Source organism: Pipra filicauda, unplaced genomic scaffold (genome assembly GCF_003945595.2).
Source record: "Pipra filicauda isolate LSUMZ 115617 unplaced genomic scaffold, ASM394559v2 scaffold154_size2910363_pilon, whole genome shotgun sequence".
NCBI lineage: Eukaryota > Metazoa > Chordata > Aves > Passeriformes > Pipridae > Pipra > Pipra filicauda.
Window position 1 is genome coordinate 2,129,059 of NW_024104040.1, and position 16,436 is coordinate 2,145,494.

At 35.2% G+C, this 16,436-nt stretch overlaps 1 protein-coding gene across 1 annotated transcript in view; it reads right to left on the reverse strand.

The window, feature by feature from the left end:
* RYR2 (ryanodine receptor 2) overlaps window positions 1–16,436 on the reverse strand; it is a 390,151-nt gene that overhangs the window by 217,141 nt on the left and 156,574 nt on the right. The window contains exons 4-6 of the mRNA XM_039379059.1: window positions 10,405–10,479; window positions 9,584–9,662; window positions 8,379–8,491 (exon numbers count right to left, since the gene is read on the reverse strand). Coding sequence (XP_039234993.1) covers window positions 8,379–8,491; window positions 9,584–9,662; window positions 10,405–10,479 — 267 coding nt within the window. The remainder of the gene's footprint in view (window positions 1–8,378; window positions 8,492–9,583; window positions 9,663–10,404; window positions 10,480–16,436) is intronic.

The following is a 16,436-nucleotide window of genomic DNA, read 5'->3' on the forward strand; positions in this document are numbered from 1 at the left end:
CTCTTGCAGTTGTCTGAGAACAAATACCATGTCTGTGGTACTCCTGTTAGCTCTGAAACCGCACTGACTTTCAGGTAGAATTCCTTCTGCTATAGCGGGTATTAGTCTGTTCAAGAATATTCTTGCCAGGATTTTGCCAGCAATGGAGAGCAGAGTAATACCCACAACAGGTACACAACTGAGAACGCATATATCGAAGTGTGTGTGGTGGGGGAGGGAGAGATTCATATGCTTCTCTAGTTTTCCTTGGTCAGTCTGGAAGATGTTCACAGCAGATATATTTCTATCTTTAGAAATAAGTCAAAAATAATGTAATTGTATCTATAAAGAAAACTAAAATACTAAACTAAACAAAACAAACTACACTCTTTTTCTGGTTTTTTTCCTTTTTTTTTAATTAGGGAGGGAAAAATATTTTGCATTAAAAAAAGAAATTTCCAATGGGTTTGAAGTACTACAAAGTCCTGGTTTCTTTGCATTTCTCTGAACTAGTTTAAACAGTTAGCCAGCAAATTCAAAAGCAAGGAGAACTTTTTCATTGATAAAGAAAGAGGATTGCCAGCAATATATATAAAATCAATTCTCACCCCTCCACTCAGCATAAATGTCCCATCAGCAAAGAGAGAGTAGAAGGTAAAACCCACAGACACTCAGAAATTACCATTACAACTCAGTCATCGAAAACCATCTACTTAGCTACCACATCGCTGAATATGGGTAATTGGAGATATATGGCAGGAAAGCATAAGAAACCCACAGGGCGTAGATGGGGGGGAGTTTGCATTCCCCCTCTTCATAGTAGCTTTCCTTCTGCACTGTAACCAAAAAAAGCCTGAAGCACATAGACTACTATGCTTCCAAATGATTATCATTTTGTACAATTAATCACAAGAGCTTCCATTAACAAAATATTAATTTTACAGAAGCAAGCATCGAAAGTTAGGAAACATCAAACAAAGAACCCTATGGAAAAAGAATGGCTTCTGGTGAACACATCATATTACAGTCTTCAATGGCATGATCCTGTACAATTTTTTCCCCATGTACTGCCTCATTGTACATCCAGAATAAAGGAGTTTGCTTTGTCAACAGCTGCTCAGTGCTTTGTTTTCCCCTCAGTCTTCAGTCTGCAGTCTCATGCTTTATTCAATATAGTCAATTCCTCAAAGCTTTGAAAAGCGAATTATTAATTTTCTTACAGTCTTTTCTCTTGTTTTTATTTCACAAAATACAACAAATATTAATGAATTAACTTTCTCAAAACCCCAAAGAAGTAGCATTATAGTCCATTTTCCAATGGGGCATGGACGTACATATTACATGAAGAAATTTTCATTAATCTAAGATGCTCAAGTTAAGGTGACAGGGACCTTTTTAATTTCCACTGTAGACTGCATTATATGTAGTTTAATATTCAAGGCAAATCTTACATTCATCTCAGTTGCAGGTATCAAGACTGAGAAACTCTGAGACTTTAACCTCTAGCAGAAGGAGGAGACATGAGAAACACGACTCCAGCAAGGAATATTCCCAGTAAGGGATGAGTAGTGACCTCTGCAAAGCAAGCCTAGTATACAAGAAGATCTACTCAGCAAATTCCACAGCAGTCTGATACAGAATCTAATTCTCCAGGAAAATAATTAACTAAGCATAATACCATCCATCTTTCAAATGCAATTCCCAGCTCAAAATTTCATCTTCAAAGTTGCTTCATTCCACATCTTCTCTGCTACTCAGCCCTGATACATCCATCTAACTTTTATTATCACTGAAATAACATTCCATAAAAAGCCAGTGTGACTGTATACTTAAGAGATTTCATAAAAATACACCAGTGCCATAATTTTTGTATTTTCTAATGCCTGTGATTTTTCAAAATTTAAGAAAATAATTTTTGTGGTATCACTTATATGTAATTTTCCTATATTTTTTAAAAAAAAAGGTAAAAAATTCCCACAGTGACAGTGACCTGTGGTTCATGTGGGTAACTTGAAAGCAATTTTTTAAACATCTGCCGCTTAAACAAACGCAAAAATCTCAACAGAAATTGGCTGTCAGCATACCACATGTGATTGCTGCACCTTAATACAATGGGTTTCTTGAATAGTTGTTCATAGTAGTTATCTCACCACATTGCTCCAGGCCTCTACCGTTCTTTTCCTTACCAAATCTTTACCCCTTTCTCACAAGAAATTCTTTACTGTGAGGTGGTGAGGCACTGGAACAGGTTGCCCCCCATCTCTGGAAGCGTTCAAGGCCAGGTCAGATGGGGCTATGAGCAATCTGGCCTAGTGGAAAGTGTCCCTGCCCACTGTAGTGGAACTGAAACTAGAATATCTTTAAGTTCCCTTCCAATCCAAGCCATTCTATGATTCTGTATCTCTCGCATAGCCAAACCAGCTTCCTGACCCAATTGCAAGTCTACCTTATCACTCAGAATTAGGACTTTCTCCTGCTTCAGAAGGTTCTCCTGAGACCTCCAAAGCCTAAGCAGGGTCTTTAGGTTATTTTTCTTGCTCAACCTCTTCCCACATCAACCAGTATTAAAATTCTTTCCAGAAACTCACCATAACTCCCGACTGTCAATTCTTTTCTCATTTCTTGGCCCAAGACATTCCTCTCTCTGGATCTTTGTCCAGCAGTTTGGTTCTTCCCAGATAGCCCACTTCTCTACAGATCTCTCTTGTCATCCTTCATTCCCAGTCCCACTCCACTGGTTTTTTTATCAATTCTCCCTGCCAAAACCACACAAATTTTCTGCCCTAAATTTTGAACCTCAGCAAGCAGGTGCCTACCGCTCATCACCATCTTCTTGTCCCAGACAATTTGTTAGTACCTTACTGCCTGCCTGTCTTCAGCTGACAATCCTTTCAGCCAGTCATCAAGTCCCACTCAGTTTCCCTCCTTCCCGCTTCAGTCCCACTCCTGTCACTGATATATCACCTGCCTTTTGTTCCTTCTACTTTGTCATAGCTTCTTCCTCCACATATCTTAAATGACAGCAGATCACCAGCAGCACACACAACACTGAGTTCTCAGCTGTCAATACAGTGCCTGACTTCATCCCTGCCTTGAGCAACCCATTTCAAGGAGTATCTACTCCCACCAGGGTTGGGGTGTATTTAATTATTCACTGTAGAGGGAGTTTAAACAGTTCATTAACACACAGGAGGAACAAGAGATCTAGCTTATGTAAAACAGTCATCAGACTTTTAGCTACTAAAAGAAAATTTAAACAATCTTCCCTGGGCATGACCAATCTCCATTATTTCAGAAGAATGTTTCTTTATTAAGCTTAAGCAACAAGAGGTTTTTTGCCTTTTTATTCCTTTCTCTTTTTATTTCTTTTATGTTACCAAGAAGTACACAAGAAAATTAGCTCAATTTTCCTAAAGATATGATTTTTTTTTCTTCCCTGTGTTTGAGCTCAGTAACATCTGAACCCTTCTGGAGGAACTAAAAAATATTATCTCAGACTGATAAAAAAAGACCAAGCAAGGGGAAAAAAACAGAAATAGATGCTACTATTTCTAGTAAGTGATTTTTCACATTGCAAGCACTTGACTATAAGTACTTGGAAGCAGGACTCTATAAGGCAGAGTTGCTTGACAACCTTAATTATTGGGAAGTTCTACCAGCCTCCACAGTAACATTTCTATGTGTATAAAGACTCCATGGGAACTGCATTATGATCAGTGTAACAGAGCAGCTCAACACTACCTTGGTTCCACTAATTTCAGGTTTGTTTATGCAAATTAAAACTATTTTTTTTAAAAAAATCTTTTTTATAATTTTTGAACTATAAGAAGTTATGGAATTGTGAATTTACCCATAAGAAAGCAAAGTTCAATACTGAGTTTCATACTTTTACAAAAAACTGAAAGAGAAGAATAATTTTTTTTTACATTTAAAAGAAAAGTCACACATTGCTGTGTTCCCTGGTAGTATTTCACCAACAAATGATACAGACATTTAGAAGCTGTTCCAAGCATATGATAATAAATAAGACAAATAAAACTAAGAGCTGAAAACAAACAATGTATTTGATGCAGGAAGATGCAGAGGCAATGCCTCTGCAATACTGAGGAACCTGTCCTCCTGTTCAGGAGTAATGACAGATATCAGCTCCACTTTTAAAACAGTGTGATCTAATTTGGATGAAATTATTTTTGAAAGGGAACTCTGCCATTAGTTAACCATGATAAAAATCTTCAAGGAAAAGCTTACACTTCAAAGGAAAGCTTCTGATTAGTTTCATATTAGTTTCCAGTAGTCAAAAAATATTTAAGAAAAAGGTCACTTCAGTCAAATAAATATCAAGATTTGTTCACAGATCCGCATAATGCAGCTGCAGATCAGCACTGCAGTCACTGAGACAGCAACTCAGAAACTACATATATACCACAGTGCAGAAACTATTGCATTATACTGAAATTTGTGCACTGCAGATTCAAAGTTGGGGTTTTTTTCCCTCCTCCCTGACTACTTAGTCAGAATAACACTGGTCTCATGGATAAAAATTTTCAGTTTATCTTCACTTATGCATTTTGTATTTCAACTTCATGTTTAAGGTTTTTTTCTTGAATTATGTTTAAAATGACTAAATTATTCAGAGGCTTCACAAATTTGAAAGAAATTAGAATTAACTGAACTTCTAAATTATCAAAAATTGGCAATATTGAAAGAAATCAGGATATATAATTAGTAATAGGCATGGGCAAACCTCAGTGCAAAGGTAGATACTATTACATACAAGTTGGAGAAACTTGCTGGAAATATTACATCTGCTCTTTATCAGGCTGCATTGCCTGAAGAAAGGAAATACAGCAACTCTAGCTTGAACTTAAATGGTGGCAATATTTATAGCAGAACATCTTTTTGCTAACAGGGTTCAGCAGAGCCAAGTTTCCTCTCTGAAGTATCTGGCAATAATGCAGCTCACACGTTATATAATGCCACAAGCACTTACGTAAGTGCTTTTCCTCAGAAATTCTACACAGGAAAATAAGGATCCAAAATTCCATTGTATAGGTAGATAATTAGAGTCAGAACAAATGAATGACTTGTCCTGGGATATTGTTGTGAGTCAACAAACAGTAAAAAGTCCACATCTCTGGACCTTTAGCTTATGATTTTAACACTGATCTTCCTGTAAGTTTAGCTCTTGTTCACTGCAAGTAAAAAGATCACTCTTTGGGGAAAAAAATAGAGCCAATTGTCCCAAAATATGTTTTTTTTGTGGAAAGTGGGGAAGCAGAACTATAGCAAAGTCCTGATATTTTCTTAATAGGGGTAGCCAACCAAATAAGGTATAAACACTAATCTACTGACTACACTGACTTTGTGAATTTATGATCTCAGTGTTAAATTAATTAAGCTACAGTCAGAAAACTGGAAGACTAACTAATGAATATGACATAGTTCTGCTCTCCTCTTACATTACATAAATTCAGCTAAGAGCTGACTGCATTTTGAAAAAGCCATGCCCTGTGAATGAACTCTACTCATCTGTTATTTTTACATGCACATCTTAGCCCCAGGGTGGTTAACCTATTTGTCTTCATTCAGAAAGAATTAGTGAGTTGTTTGAAAACATAGAGCAATATTGCAATATGAAAAGGTGACATTCCAGCCCTATTCCTAACAGCATATTTACTCAGAACATTTGATAGAAAACTTACTTTTCCCTAAGGTTTTAACCATAGAGTACACAATATACAGAAGCCTATCCCTCAGTATCCTGATGAACATCATTCTCTGGTAAGGGATCCATCTGAGGAACTCCACATCCTTAGAAAAAGCATTCCTCAGCTAGATTAAATAGAGTTTGTTTGGTATCACTTTAAGCAGCTTCACAAAAATAACTTCAGCTCTCCACAGTCCTAACTATTGTAAAAGGTGTAAGTTGCTGCATTCTTTAAGAGTTGTAGAAAACAGCAGCTATAACATGACACTGCATTCGACATGAAAAAAATTTACAATTTATAATATATGCATTATTAGATGTATACTTATAATATATGTATTACTTTCAAATTTAATGTCTATTGAAGTTATTTTTCTAAATGGTCTAATGGATTAAGACAATAAGAAGCAGCTTTCATGAAAAATATTCACTCATTTGTAACTGGCTAATACAGTTTTTATCAATTATTTGAATTTTCATAAAAGTTTCATTGCTTTATTGACAGTAATATAATTACTGAATAGGTAGGGGAAAAAAACCAAATATTTTTATGATTAGGAAGGTACATAGTTTATCAGCTCTTAATTTAGTCTTGAAAAACATCTGTTTATAAAAATGTGTGAGTGCATGTAAGAGCAAAATTAATTTGCTGAAACCTTGCTTCCTCTTACTGTCAAACCAGAGCCTTATAACTGAAATAGGCTTAATAAATACTCATGAAAGCCTAGCTCTAAATCATGTTACGACTATAATTCAGCGTCATTTCTCTCTACACTGAAAATATAATTTCTTTGTAGTATACTGATATTTTGCATGGAAGATGAAGTATACACATTAACACCACGTGTTGACAAAACTCAGTCTCTGCAGACAGCATCACTCATCTTGCTGCATCAAACTACATGTGACAGTCTTGAGAATCAACAGTTGATGCACAAACCTAAATAATATAAAAAGCTAAGGTGATTTACTAATTAGAGGGCAGGAAGTATAAGTTCAGGCATATGCCTACAGAGAGATACTATTTGGAGCAAAATTCAACTTCAGCAACCCAATTCAATAATGCAATGAAACCCAATGTCTTTAAGTAAAACCTTTTCATTAATCAGATTTCTCATTAATTTAGTCCACAACAAGTTGTTTTTCCACTGAGTCTAATTGCAATTCTCCTAAAAGTAGTTATTTAAAATAATTTTAAAATGCAAAGATGATGAGAAAGTTGACAGAATACGTAATTACAAAAAATAACTCATTTAATGAGTTACTGAGCTTCTAAGTAGAAGTTACAATTATATTCTAATAATTATATTCTCATTTTCCTATGTGTTTCCAAAAATGGAAGAACATTTTCAATTGTATAATTAAAGTCTTATTAAGCTATTCTCTTTTTTCTAAATACTGTAAAAAAAATAAAAAATAATGTCTCATAGTAAAAAAAAAAAAAGTTAATAATAGTGAATAAAACAATGTTATATGCAGATATCATGGAATATCCTGAGTTGGAAGGGACTCACAAGGATTGTGAAGTCCAACTCTTGGCCCTGCACAGGACAGCCCCATATGCCTGAGGGCATTGTCCAAGTGCTCCTTGAGTCTGTTAGCCTTGGTGTTTTCGCCACTTCCCTGGGGAGCCTGTTCCAGTGCCAAATAATCCTTGGTTGAAGAATCTTTTCCAATATTTAACTTAAACCTGCCCTGACACAACTTCAGGCCATTCCCTTGGGTCCTGTCACTGGTCACCACAGAGAAGAGATCAGTGCCTGCCCCTCCTCTTCCCCTCACGAGGAAGTTGTAGACTGCAGTGAGGTCTCCCCTCAGTCTCCTCTTCTCCAGGCTGAACAGTCCAAGTGACTGTTCATAGGGCTGTTCATCAGCCACTCCTCATAGGGTTTCACCTCTCGACCCTTCACCATCTTTGTAGCCCTCCCAGATCTGAAAAAGTTTTTGATAAACTCAAAACAGCTCTTGTTTAGAGATTCTACTTTTAGGTTGTTTCGCCAAATCACTACGGCTGATTTTTCAAAAGCCTCCAGCAGAATTGTTTTCTTCTTATTTTGAACTTCCTTTACCATAAAGAATAGTTCAGGTGTTTGCAACACCAAGAATTCCAAAAGAAATTCATGTTAAAGTGTGGAAGAGTTTCATCACAGAAAGAATGGGAGATGCTTAGATGAAGAAAGTTATTTAAACCAGTGATAAGAACCAGCTACCACAGAAATTTTTAAAATATTTCAACTATATTCAATATTAAGTATTTTAATTATATTTAATTATGATGTGTCAGTAGCTCTACATATTAAACTGTACATAATCCTAATAAAATTATGGTAACAAGCTTTATATGTAACAGCATTGTTAACCTCAGAACACTCAAAGGGATTCTAAACATCTCAATTATGCAATTTGGACAGATTTTTTTTTTTTTCAGTGTTTCCTTATTTTCATGATTAGTAAATTTTTCAACTTCTATTCCATTACTGAAATGGACACAAATTAGGTTAGCCATACACTGAAGTCGCACTTTCCAGACCTTCAGTGTCCTGTGTTGCAAAATAGTATAAAAAGAACAGTTTAAACACCTTAAGTTTTACTTTTGGGAGATGGAAATGTAAACCACACTTTATTACAACACTTTCTGTAACTGGTTTTTTTTTCTATAGAAGAACCGTACAGGTATTGTTACATAACTTACCAAATATCTTTCTGAAGAGACACTGACTAAAATAAGATCATCTCCAACACGCACTTTTTCTCCTTCTGATCGTTGCTTGGAAGCAGGATGTATGGTCCACCAGCATGCCTCACCTATATCAATATTAAGTAAGGAAATAAATAAGAAAGAAAAGGCCCAATCTTACAGACATTGCTTTCACACCTATCTCAGCCCTAAAGTTTGATCCAGTTTTCAGTTTGTTAAATCAAATGTTCATGTGTTTTCAGTAACTAGTATCACTCCTGCACCACCTTGTCAGAAACTCAGCTGGAAATAGTACACATAAGAAGACAACTAAGACTTCTGGAACAGTGATGCCAGAGTAAGGAGGCAGCTCTGTGTTCTTTAGGCAACCTGGTCCAGGCTGCTTTTGCTAAAGATTCACAGTCACCTTCTTAACAGATTCTGAAAAAGACATCAAAGAATATTCTGCTGAGAATTAGGACAAAGAAATAGAGCAAATCATCACTAAGGGCAATGAAAATAACCATTTACAATACTGCTTAAAACGATATTTGATAGATCTCATAAATTCAAATTCAAATCTGTTCTTCAACTTGTACTGATTGCTAGTGTCTCTAATATTTATGAGTCAAAAATTCTGTTCCCATGACAAACCTTACTTTCTGATATGCTTCCTGAACAAAAAGCTTGCTTTTCAGAAGAGAACTCTTTGATCTTGAAATTGGTCAACTATTGTAGTTATTAGCCTTACTACTCCTAGTTAGAACAAGACTTTAAAAAACAAGCAAACTTACGTCTAACTACAATTACACCAAATCCATTGCATTGCAAGAAGCAGTATTAGTCTTTAAAAAATTAAAATAAATCCAAGTCACCAATAGTTTAAAGCTTTAATAGAATTTTTATTAAAATAATACATTTTTTAAAAAAATTTCAGTGAAAGGCTTCTACAGGAATTAAAACTTGGGAATATTCCTTTACTTATATTCACTAATATAAATTTATATTTAAATATAAGTAGACATATTTATATCTCATAGAAAATAAATTAAATAACCTATTAGAAAACATAAAGATACTGAATATTTAAACAAGAAAATATTGTTTGGTTTCTTTAGGTCTTAAAAAAATCTTACTTTTTATGAGATTTATCCATAGGTCTCTTCTGATTTTAGACTGAAAGTATTCTTCATTATCTAGTCTTTTTAACTAGTGTTTACCTGTTGTGTCCTCTTGCAATCCTACGTCAAATGCCAGCTTATCCATTGAAGATCGAGATGTAGAGAGGCAGCATAGATACTATCAAAAGAAAAAAGCGTACAGAACTTGTTCTGCTCACTTCTGATAATCCACTAAAATAGAAAAACCTACTAACACAGGATTAACTATTCTTAGATTATCCCCGCTAGTTACTTTCAAGAACGTGTATGCCTGATAACCGAATGGCACTCAAGGAGACTTGACAAAGATATATGTTCTAAAATAACATCTCAATCGATCCAAGCTATCTTTCCACTGAGACAGGAAATAGTGAAAGTGAAAATAAAGGAATTAGTTGAATCACATTTCAGCTCCATGAAGCCTCATCTGTAGTTAAGGAGTCTGGAACCTATATAATTCATCAAGGAACTGAAGATTAAGACTTCTGTCTAAAATACATGCAAGAAGGAATTTCCTTTTCCATTCAGCCTTCAAATATGCTCAGGTTGACAGCAAGATGCCAGCTGTTGCTTCAGTCAAAGCTTATGCAATATGGAATTTTCAAGGCAAAAGGAATGAGAATTCACCAACAGACTGATGAACAGAAGATTCAGCACTGCGGGAGCCAGACTTAGTTTTAGCACTTGCCCAGATACAACCAGCTCAGTTTTGTATTTCCAAGCATCTACCCTTCACAAAGGTTTCCAGTAACCATGAGTAAAACGCCTCTTTGATGTGAATAACTCTCCAGATATCAGTAAGTAGCAGCAGGGTGGGCACTTTCAAACATAACTTTCATACAGAAAAGAAATCATTGCTGCTCACAACTCCTGTTACATACCATGCCGCTGTAGGAATGGCGCAGCAAGATTGCATGCCCGTAGAGTAGCGTTCGGTGACCACCACCTTGTGCAGACTGAAAGATAAAAAGAAATAATATAGTGGTATGTCATAATAAAATGAGGCCTTTTGAGAAAGAAAGGAAGAAAAATGAGAGAAAATTGAGTACTTTGTACCATCACCTATTTGGTATAAAATATGTTCTAGAATCTTGAATCCTTCCTTCTTGGGCTGAAAGCAGGCAGTTCTAGAGAAGAGCAGCTTTGATGTGTCATACTACCTTCTACACACTTATGTATTGTTAAATCTCTCCATATTCACCTATTTTCCCTCCAAATTATTTACTTTTATATAAAGGTATGCAGAGTGAGGACATTCTGAAATACTCCCCCTATTTTGCCAGAAAGTATTAATCAAGCACACTGAAGAACATCAGCCTGTAGACTCCTTGTCCTCTGCTGCTTATCAGACAGAATTCTTTATCTGCTAGGACAGGTAAGCTAACTCAAAAGTATTTGGGGGTTATGAAAAGTCAGAAATCATGCCCAAGTAATTGTTCCTCTTGAGAAACGCAGCATGAATTTCGAGTGAAAAAAAATTGAAAGTAATAAAATTCACTTTTATCCTAAGAAACTACAACCACAATTTTCACAATTTTCAATACAGTTTCTACTAATCAATAATCAGTTTAACTACTCATGAAAGAATAAATAAATCTTGTTAAAGCATGAGCAATGCTTCAACTTCTGCTGAAGATTTACATATTCCTTAGACTGGGATGCAGATGACTGGCACTGGACAGGAGCAGAGACTGTCTGACAAGACACTGTCAAGAGCCTAAGCTCATATTTGACAGAACAACTCATGTAACATTATGCACACCACACTCATCAAGAAGTATTGATAAATATATATTTTATGAGTCTATAAATGTGACAATTCCACGAGCAGCATTATTCTTTCACATAGGATTCCTAGTTTAATTTCTCAAATACAGTATTTATATCCCTTCTTCTACCACAGTAGACTGACCTTCTGTTTGATTGGAGCATCAGATTCATTACAGAATAAACTAGACACAATCATACTATCTTATGTCTCTGGCAACTACACTTCAGTGCTGAAGATCAGTTTAACTGGCTATGATGGTAACACAATTATTTCCCCTCCTTGTTTACTCATTGCCTTGCTTTATCTTTTATGCATTTGCATGTGTTGATCTTTGAGTTACTTGGTCAAGAAAAACATAATAGGAATAGGTGGTGAAAAAGTGAGCACTTAATAATTTTAGCACTTTTAAGAAACTGCCAAAAGTTTCAGACTTTTATCTTTATTGAGAAAAGAGCAGTTTGATGGACACAAGGTATATTCTGACTTTAAGTAAACTGCATAGCAGTCAAAATGCAGGGAGGAACATTCAGTAATCTCTCTGGAAGACTGAATGACATGAATTTGTACTGAGAAAGAATCAAAGTCATGGAGTTTGTCACAGACACAGTCTTGACAGTAAGATATGAAGGCTTAGCTTTGAACTACCATTAATACCACCCCATTTTCCAAAGGCACAAGGAAAGAACAAGACATTTGATAATGTCAGGCCCACTGTGCCAAAGACGAATGTCTGCTGCTCATCACACTGGGGAAAAGAGAAAAAAGTGCTGTGAACATACTGCCCTACCAGCATTTCACCAATATTTTAATCAAAATTATTCTGTGTTACTATTCATAAATTTGATATAACAAAGATTTAGTTGCCTTTTGTACAAAAGATGAGAGGAGTACCGTGACCAACAAAATCACAGCAATGTTAGTTTGCCCTTACTTTGGCCATATTGATTTGTCTGTCTAGCACTTATTTTGTTAAATGCTCCCTTGTAGTTGAACAGGAAAAAGGTTGGCTCAAAACAACTTCAATCACTCCTGTGAAAAATGGCAGAGTGGTTTTAGAAAATTTTTCTAAGAGGATTAAAGCAATTCTTTTTAACCAATATTATTTTGCCCATTAAAAAATGCAAGCAAGTTTGCTCTTAGTTTCTTTGATGGAAAACAGAGCTGCAAAAAAACATTTTAAGAATTTCCCACCTAGAGGTTTCTGAGAGGAAATCATAATTAAACCATCCATGTTAGGGGGGGGAATTGAAAAGATGACAAAGAAAAATACAGAAAGGCTAGAAAAGAAAGCTGGTTCTATAAAACTGCCTTCCATTTCCTTCCATTTTGGAGCTTGTCTTCCAGGATATGTACATACCTATAAGTTCATTTCCTATTTTAATGGCTCATTTCATAACTAAATACTCAGCATTTATCTTTATGCCAGAAACCGCATAGGAAGTAGTGGTTGGACCATGATTGTCTACTGAAAGAATCCTTGATTTTCAAAATGATCCATTATATTTCCAGCAGAAAGCCGCAAATTTTCCACATGTTAAAAAAAAATTAAAATAAATTTAAAAGTTAAGAACTGGACTATTATGGTAAAGTTGCAAAATCCAAGATGAAATCTGCCACTGAAGTTTTACCAAGTTTCTATTAATATTGCAATAATAAAAAAATTTCAGAAAACTTTGCAAGTAAGACTTCTTGGAAGCCACAGTGCTGACTAATTCAATCCATTACGCCCACAGATTTTTGCACAAATATATGAATGGCATTATAATGCAAGCAATTTGCTAACAACTACATTATTTATCATAAGCCTTATTTTCTTTATGTTTTTAATTTCCAATTTTCAGAGTAATTTCTAAGTTTAACAATACATTCCTTGAATAAAACCAGCATGGCCAAAAATATATTTGTGTTCAAAGAAGAACTCACCACTGAAGTTCTTCCATTCAGGAGGGTCAATTATATTAACACAAAACTCTTCTTATTTTATCCCCCAAGAATCTGGGATTTAGAGTAAGACTTGAAAAGCCTTCAGAACTGGCAAACACTAAAGACAATAAATTGAGATTGAAAGCACATGGGGCAAATTCACAACACTTGTGAAAACTTCACATAAACTGCCCATCTCTAATCTAATATTTCTGCAGCTGGAATACAAGATTAATTTGGAGTCATCTAATTAATCAAAAGTTATTTCCAAGGAAAAGGCAGTTGAGGATATAAAACAAGAATTAGAGCTAAAGAAATTAGCATTCAAAATATATAAACAGCTTTCAAGGTCAATACATTGCTAAACCAGGCAATGAGACTAGATTACTAAGATCTGAGTTCTTTAATTTGATGTAAAGAGTGTTATCTTGAAACAAAAATAAAGGAAAATAAGTTAAAATTGGGAAATATTTATTTTTCCTTGTTATCTTAATAGAAAGAGAATTAAAACACCAAAAGGCACTCAAACGCTACAACCTATAAACTATGTAGTAAACTGTGCAAACAATGGAAGTACCATGACATGAAATAACATATTTATAATTAGATTCAATGAAAAAATATCTATTTTACTGTGAATACCAATGCTACAGTAAGATATGTTATACTTGACTTAAAAAGACCTTTTATATCTGTGTAATTTTGTATATACTTGACTGTCATAGATACAGACATGTAATCATCTGACAGAACAAAAAATTCACACAGTAGCACCTGCACTGCTGTGCCTACGGCTGCACTGCTACACTCCTGGATTCACATGAGAAGCTGCAGGAAATTAATCAAGGTGACATCAAATAAGTGTTTTGGAACCATTTGTGCTTCTGGGAACCTCAAAATCAGACTTTTAGAGGCTGGTGGATAGCTTTGTGGCATCCGTGATTTCGAGTCAGATGGCCATTACCTTTCTATTCTTTTCAAAAGAACAGCCTTATTTCTACTAGAGTAAAACATTTCTTAGACCAGTGAGTACTCTACTGCAAGTAAATGCTTATGTTTCTTTACTGACTTTTCTTCACAGGTCTACACAATCTTCCAATGTGTGAGAAAAGGAAAACAGCTAAGAGCTTCAGGGAGGTACCAGAGAAAGACAATCACACAAAAGCACGTACTTAAGATAGTTATTTCAGCTTGTGTACAGACAAAGTTTCTGTAACATTGTCATTATTCAGAAATCCAATGCTTGAGAAAGCATGACAGCAATTGCATTTAGCACATGGCTATTCAAACAAATCTAGTCACCCACGAAAGCAATTTAAAAATACTGAATGTGTCACAAGAACACAGGAACTGATTCACACTCTAGAAAAAGTCATACGAGATAACGCAGTGACTTTTTAAAACAATGTAATGGCTCTTCCTGCTTCATTCCATTATGGGTCCGTATCAGTAGAATGGAATTACTGAAATGTGCTATAGGGAAAATGACAGTACAAAGAGTAAATTGTAGGCAAAAATAGCTTTGATGGACCTAAAAAGATAAAAATTTTAAAAAAAAGTCAAATGAAAAAATAAATGACAAGACATCAGTAGCAAATCCTTCAAAAATGCAATCCATACAACTTACTGTAATGGTAAATCATGACCTAATTGCAATCAGCTGCTCAGCCTCATATTTCCTCTGCGCCCCAGATGCAGCCCTAGCACTCTAGATGGAACTTAGGACCACTCAATATTTGCTCTAAATGGGTTTCTAAAAAATACTACACAACTACTTTCATGGCACTGAACACTTTTAATATGGGAAAGCATGTACAGAAGCTGTACGGTAAAAGAAGCAACAAGCTCCCTGTTTTTCTTCAAAAGTGTTTTCCAAGGCAAATACTGCAAGATAACATTAAAAAATTCAAATATGACTGTTTTGTATTAGTATGTGACTGTAAAATTAGTGGCTGTTTCATATGTACACTGGAGTAAAACAATGTCCCTTAAAGTACTGAGTACTCACACTTCATTAAAATGGAGCACACTAATGGTGGCCAACTTAAGCATAAAACAGATGCTAGAGACAAAAGCATGCTAAACAGAGGACATCTATCCATAAAAACACTTGTAAATATAAATGCAAAGGCATTATTTTCTCCATCATGAGTATGATCTAAGTTTCATGAAGTTCAGTAGTTTATTTCTAACATTTGTACTGTTAGAAAACTACAAAATTATGAAAAAAAATTTAAATCTAGATTTAAAATTAAATGCATAAGCAGAAGTATGGAATTAAACACAGAATGTACTACACTTACCTGCTATGAACTCTTTTAAATTAAAAACCATCACCACCACAAAAAGAAACCAAGCAGGAAACTGCACCCACCAGTGATGGAAGCTCTCCAAAATTATATGTAAAAAAACTACATGTTTCTCCAGTGATGGAACCTTCTCCAGCTCCCTTCCCTGGGACCCACATTGCAGCTGTCAAATTTTTCATTCAGGAGAATTCATTACATACTCAAGTGGTGGTTTTGATCCATTAGGAAGAAAAGTCAAATAGGAAATCTGAGTCTGACCACATGTATTGGCTTGAAAAAAATCAACTACCACATAATTTGAATAAAGCTACATTTAGGCCCTGGACTATGCTGTTCCCAGTCAGAAACAACCTGTGTCAAGATCAGAGATGTAAGGCTGTTGGCATCAATGCCTTTATCAGGATGCTGATGAAAGTTTTTTAACCAGCAGGCTAATATAAGTATTTAATCTCAGCTAGTTCTTTAAAAAGAAAACTGTGAATGCATAAGAAACATGCTTTGTTTATATAAAATTCTTCAGGAACTTCTTTCATTAAAGGTCTCCATTTAAGCAACCTTAAGATAGAGTGAAAACTACTGGAAGGATATGGAATAAATGCAGATCTTGAAAGCTTTTGAATTATCCCTCAGGAGAAGGCAGAATTAGCAAGGAAGTGAAAGAAATCAGGAAGAGACTAAAAGGAACTGTGAGGAATAGGAGGGAAGGATGTCCCACAGTCTAAAACCATCTCACTGTGGTTCTACACAGAAATATTTGCATGCTACAACCATTTCTGTAGAGGAGATGATACTCAAAATATTTCCATAGCAATGTAAAAACTACTCAGTTATTGCTTAATTATTAATATGCAGTTTCTTAATCTGTTCTAGAACAATGTTGATGGAGGCCAGTATTTATCTAAAATTGGCA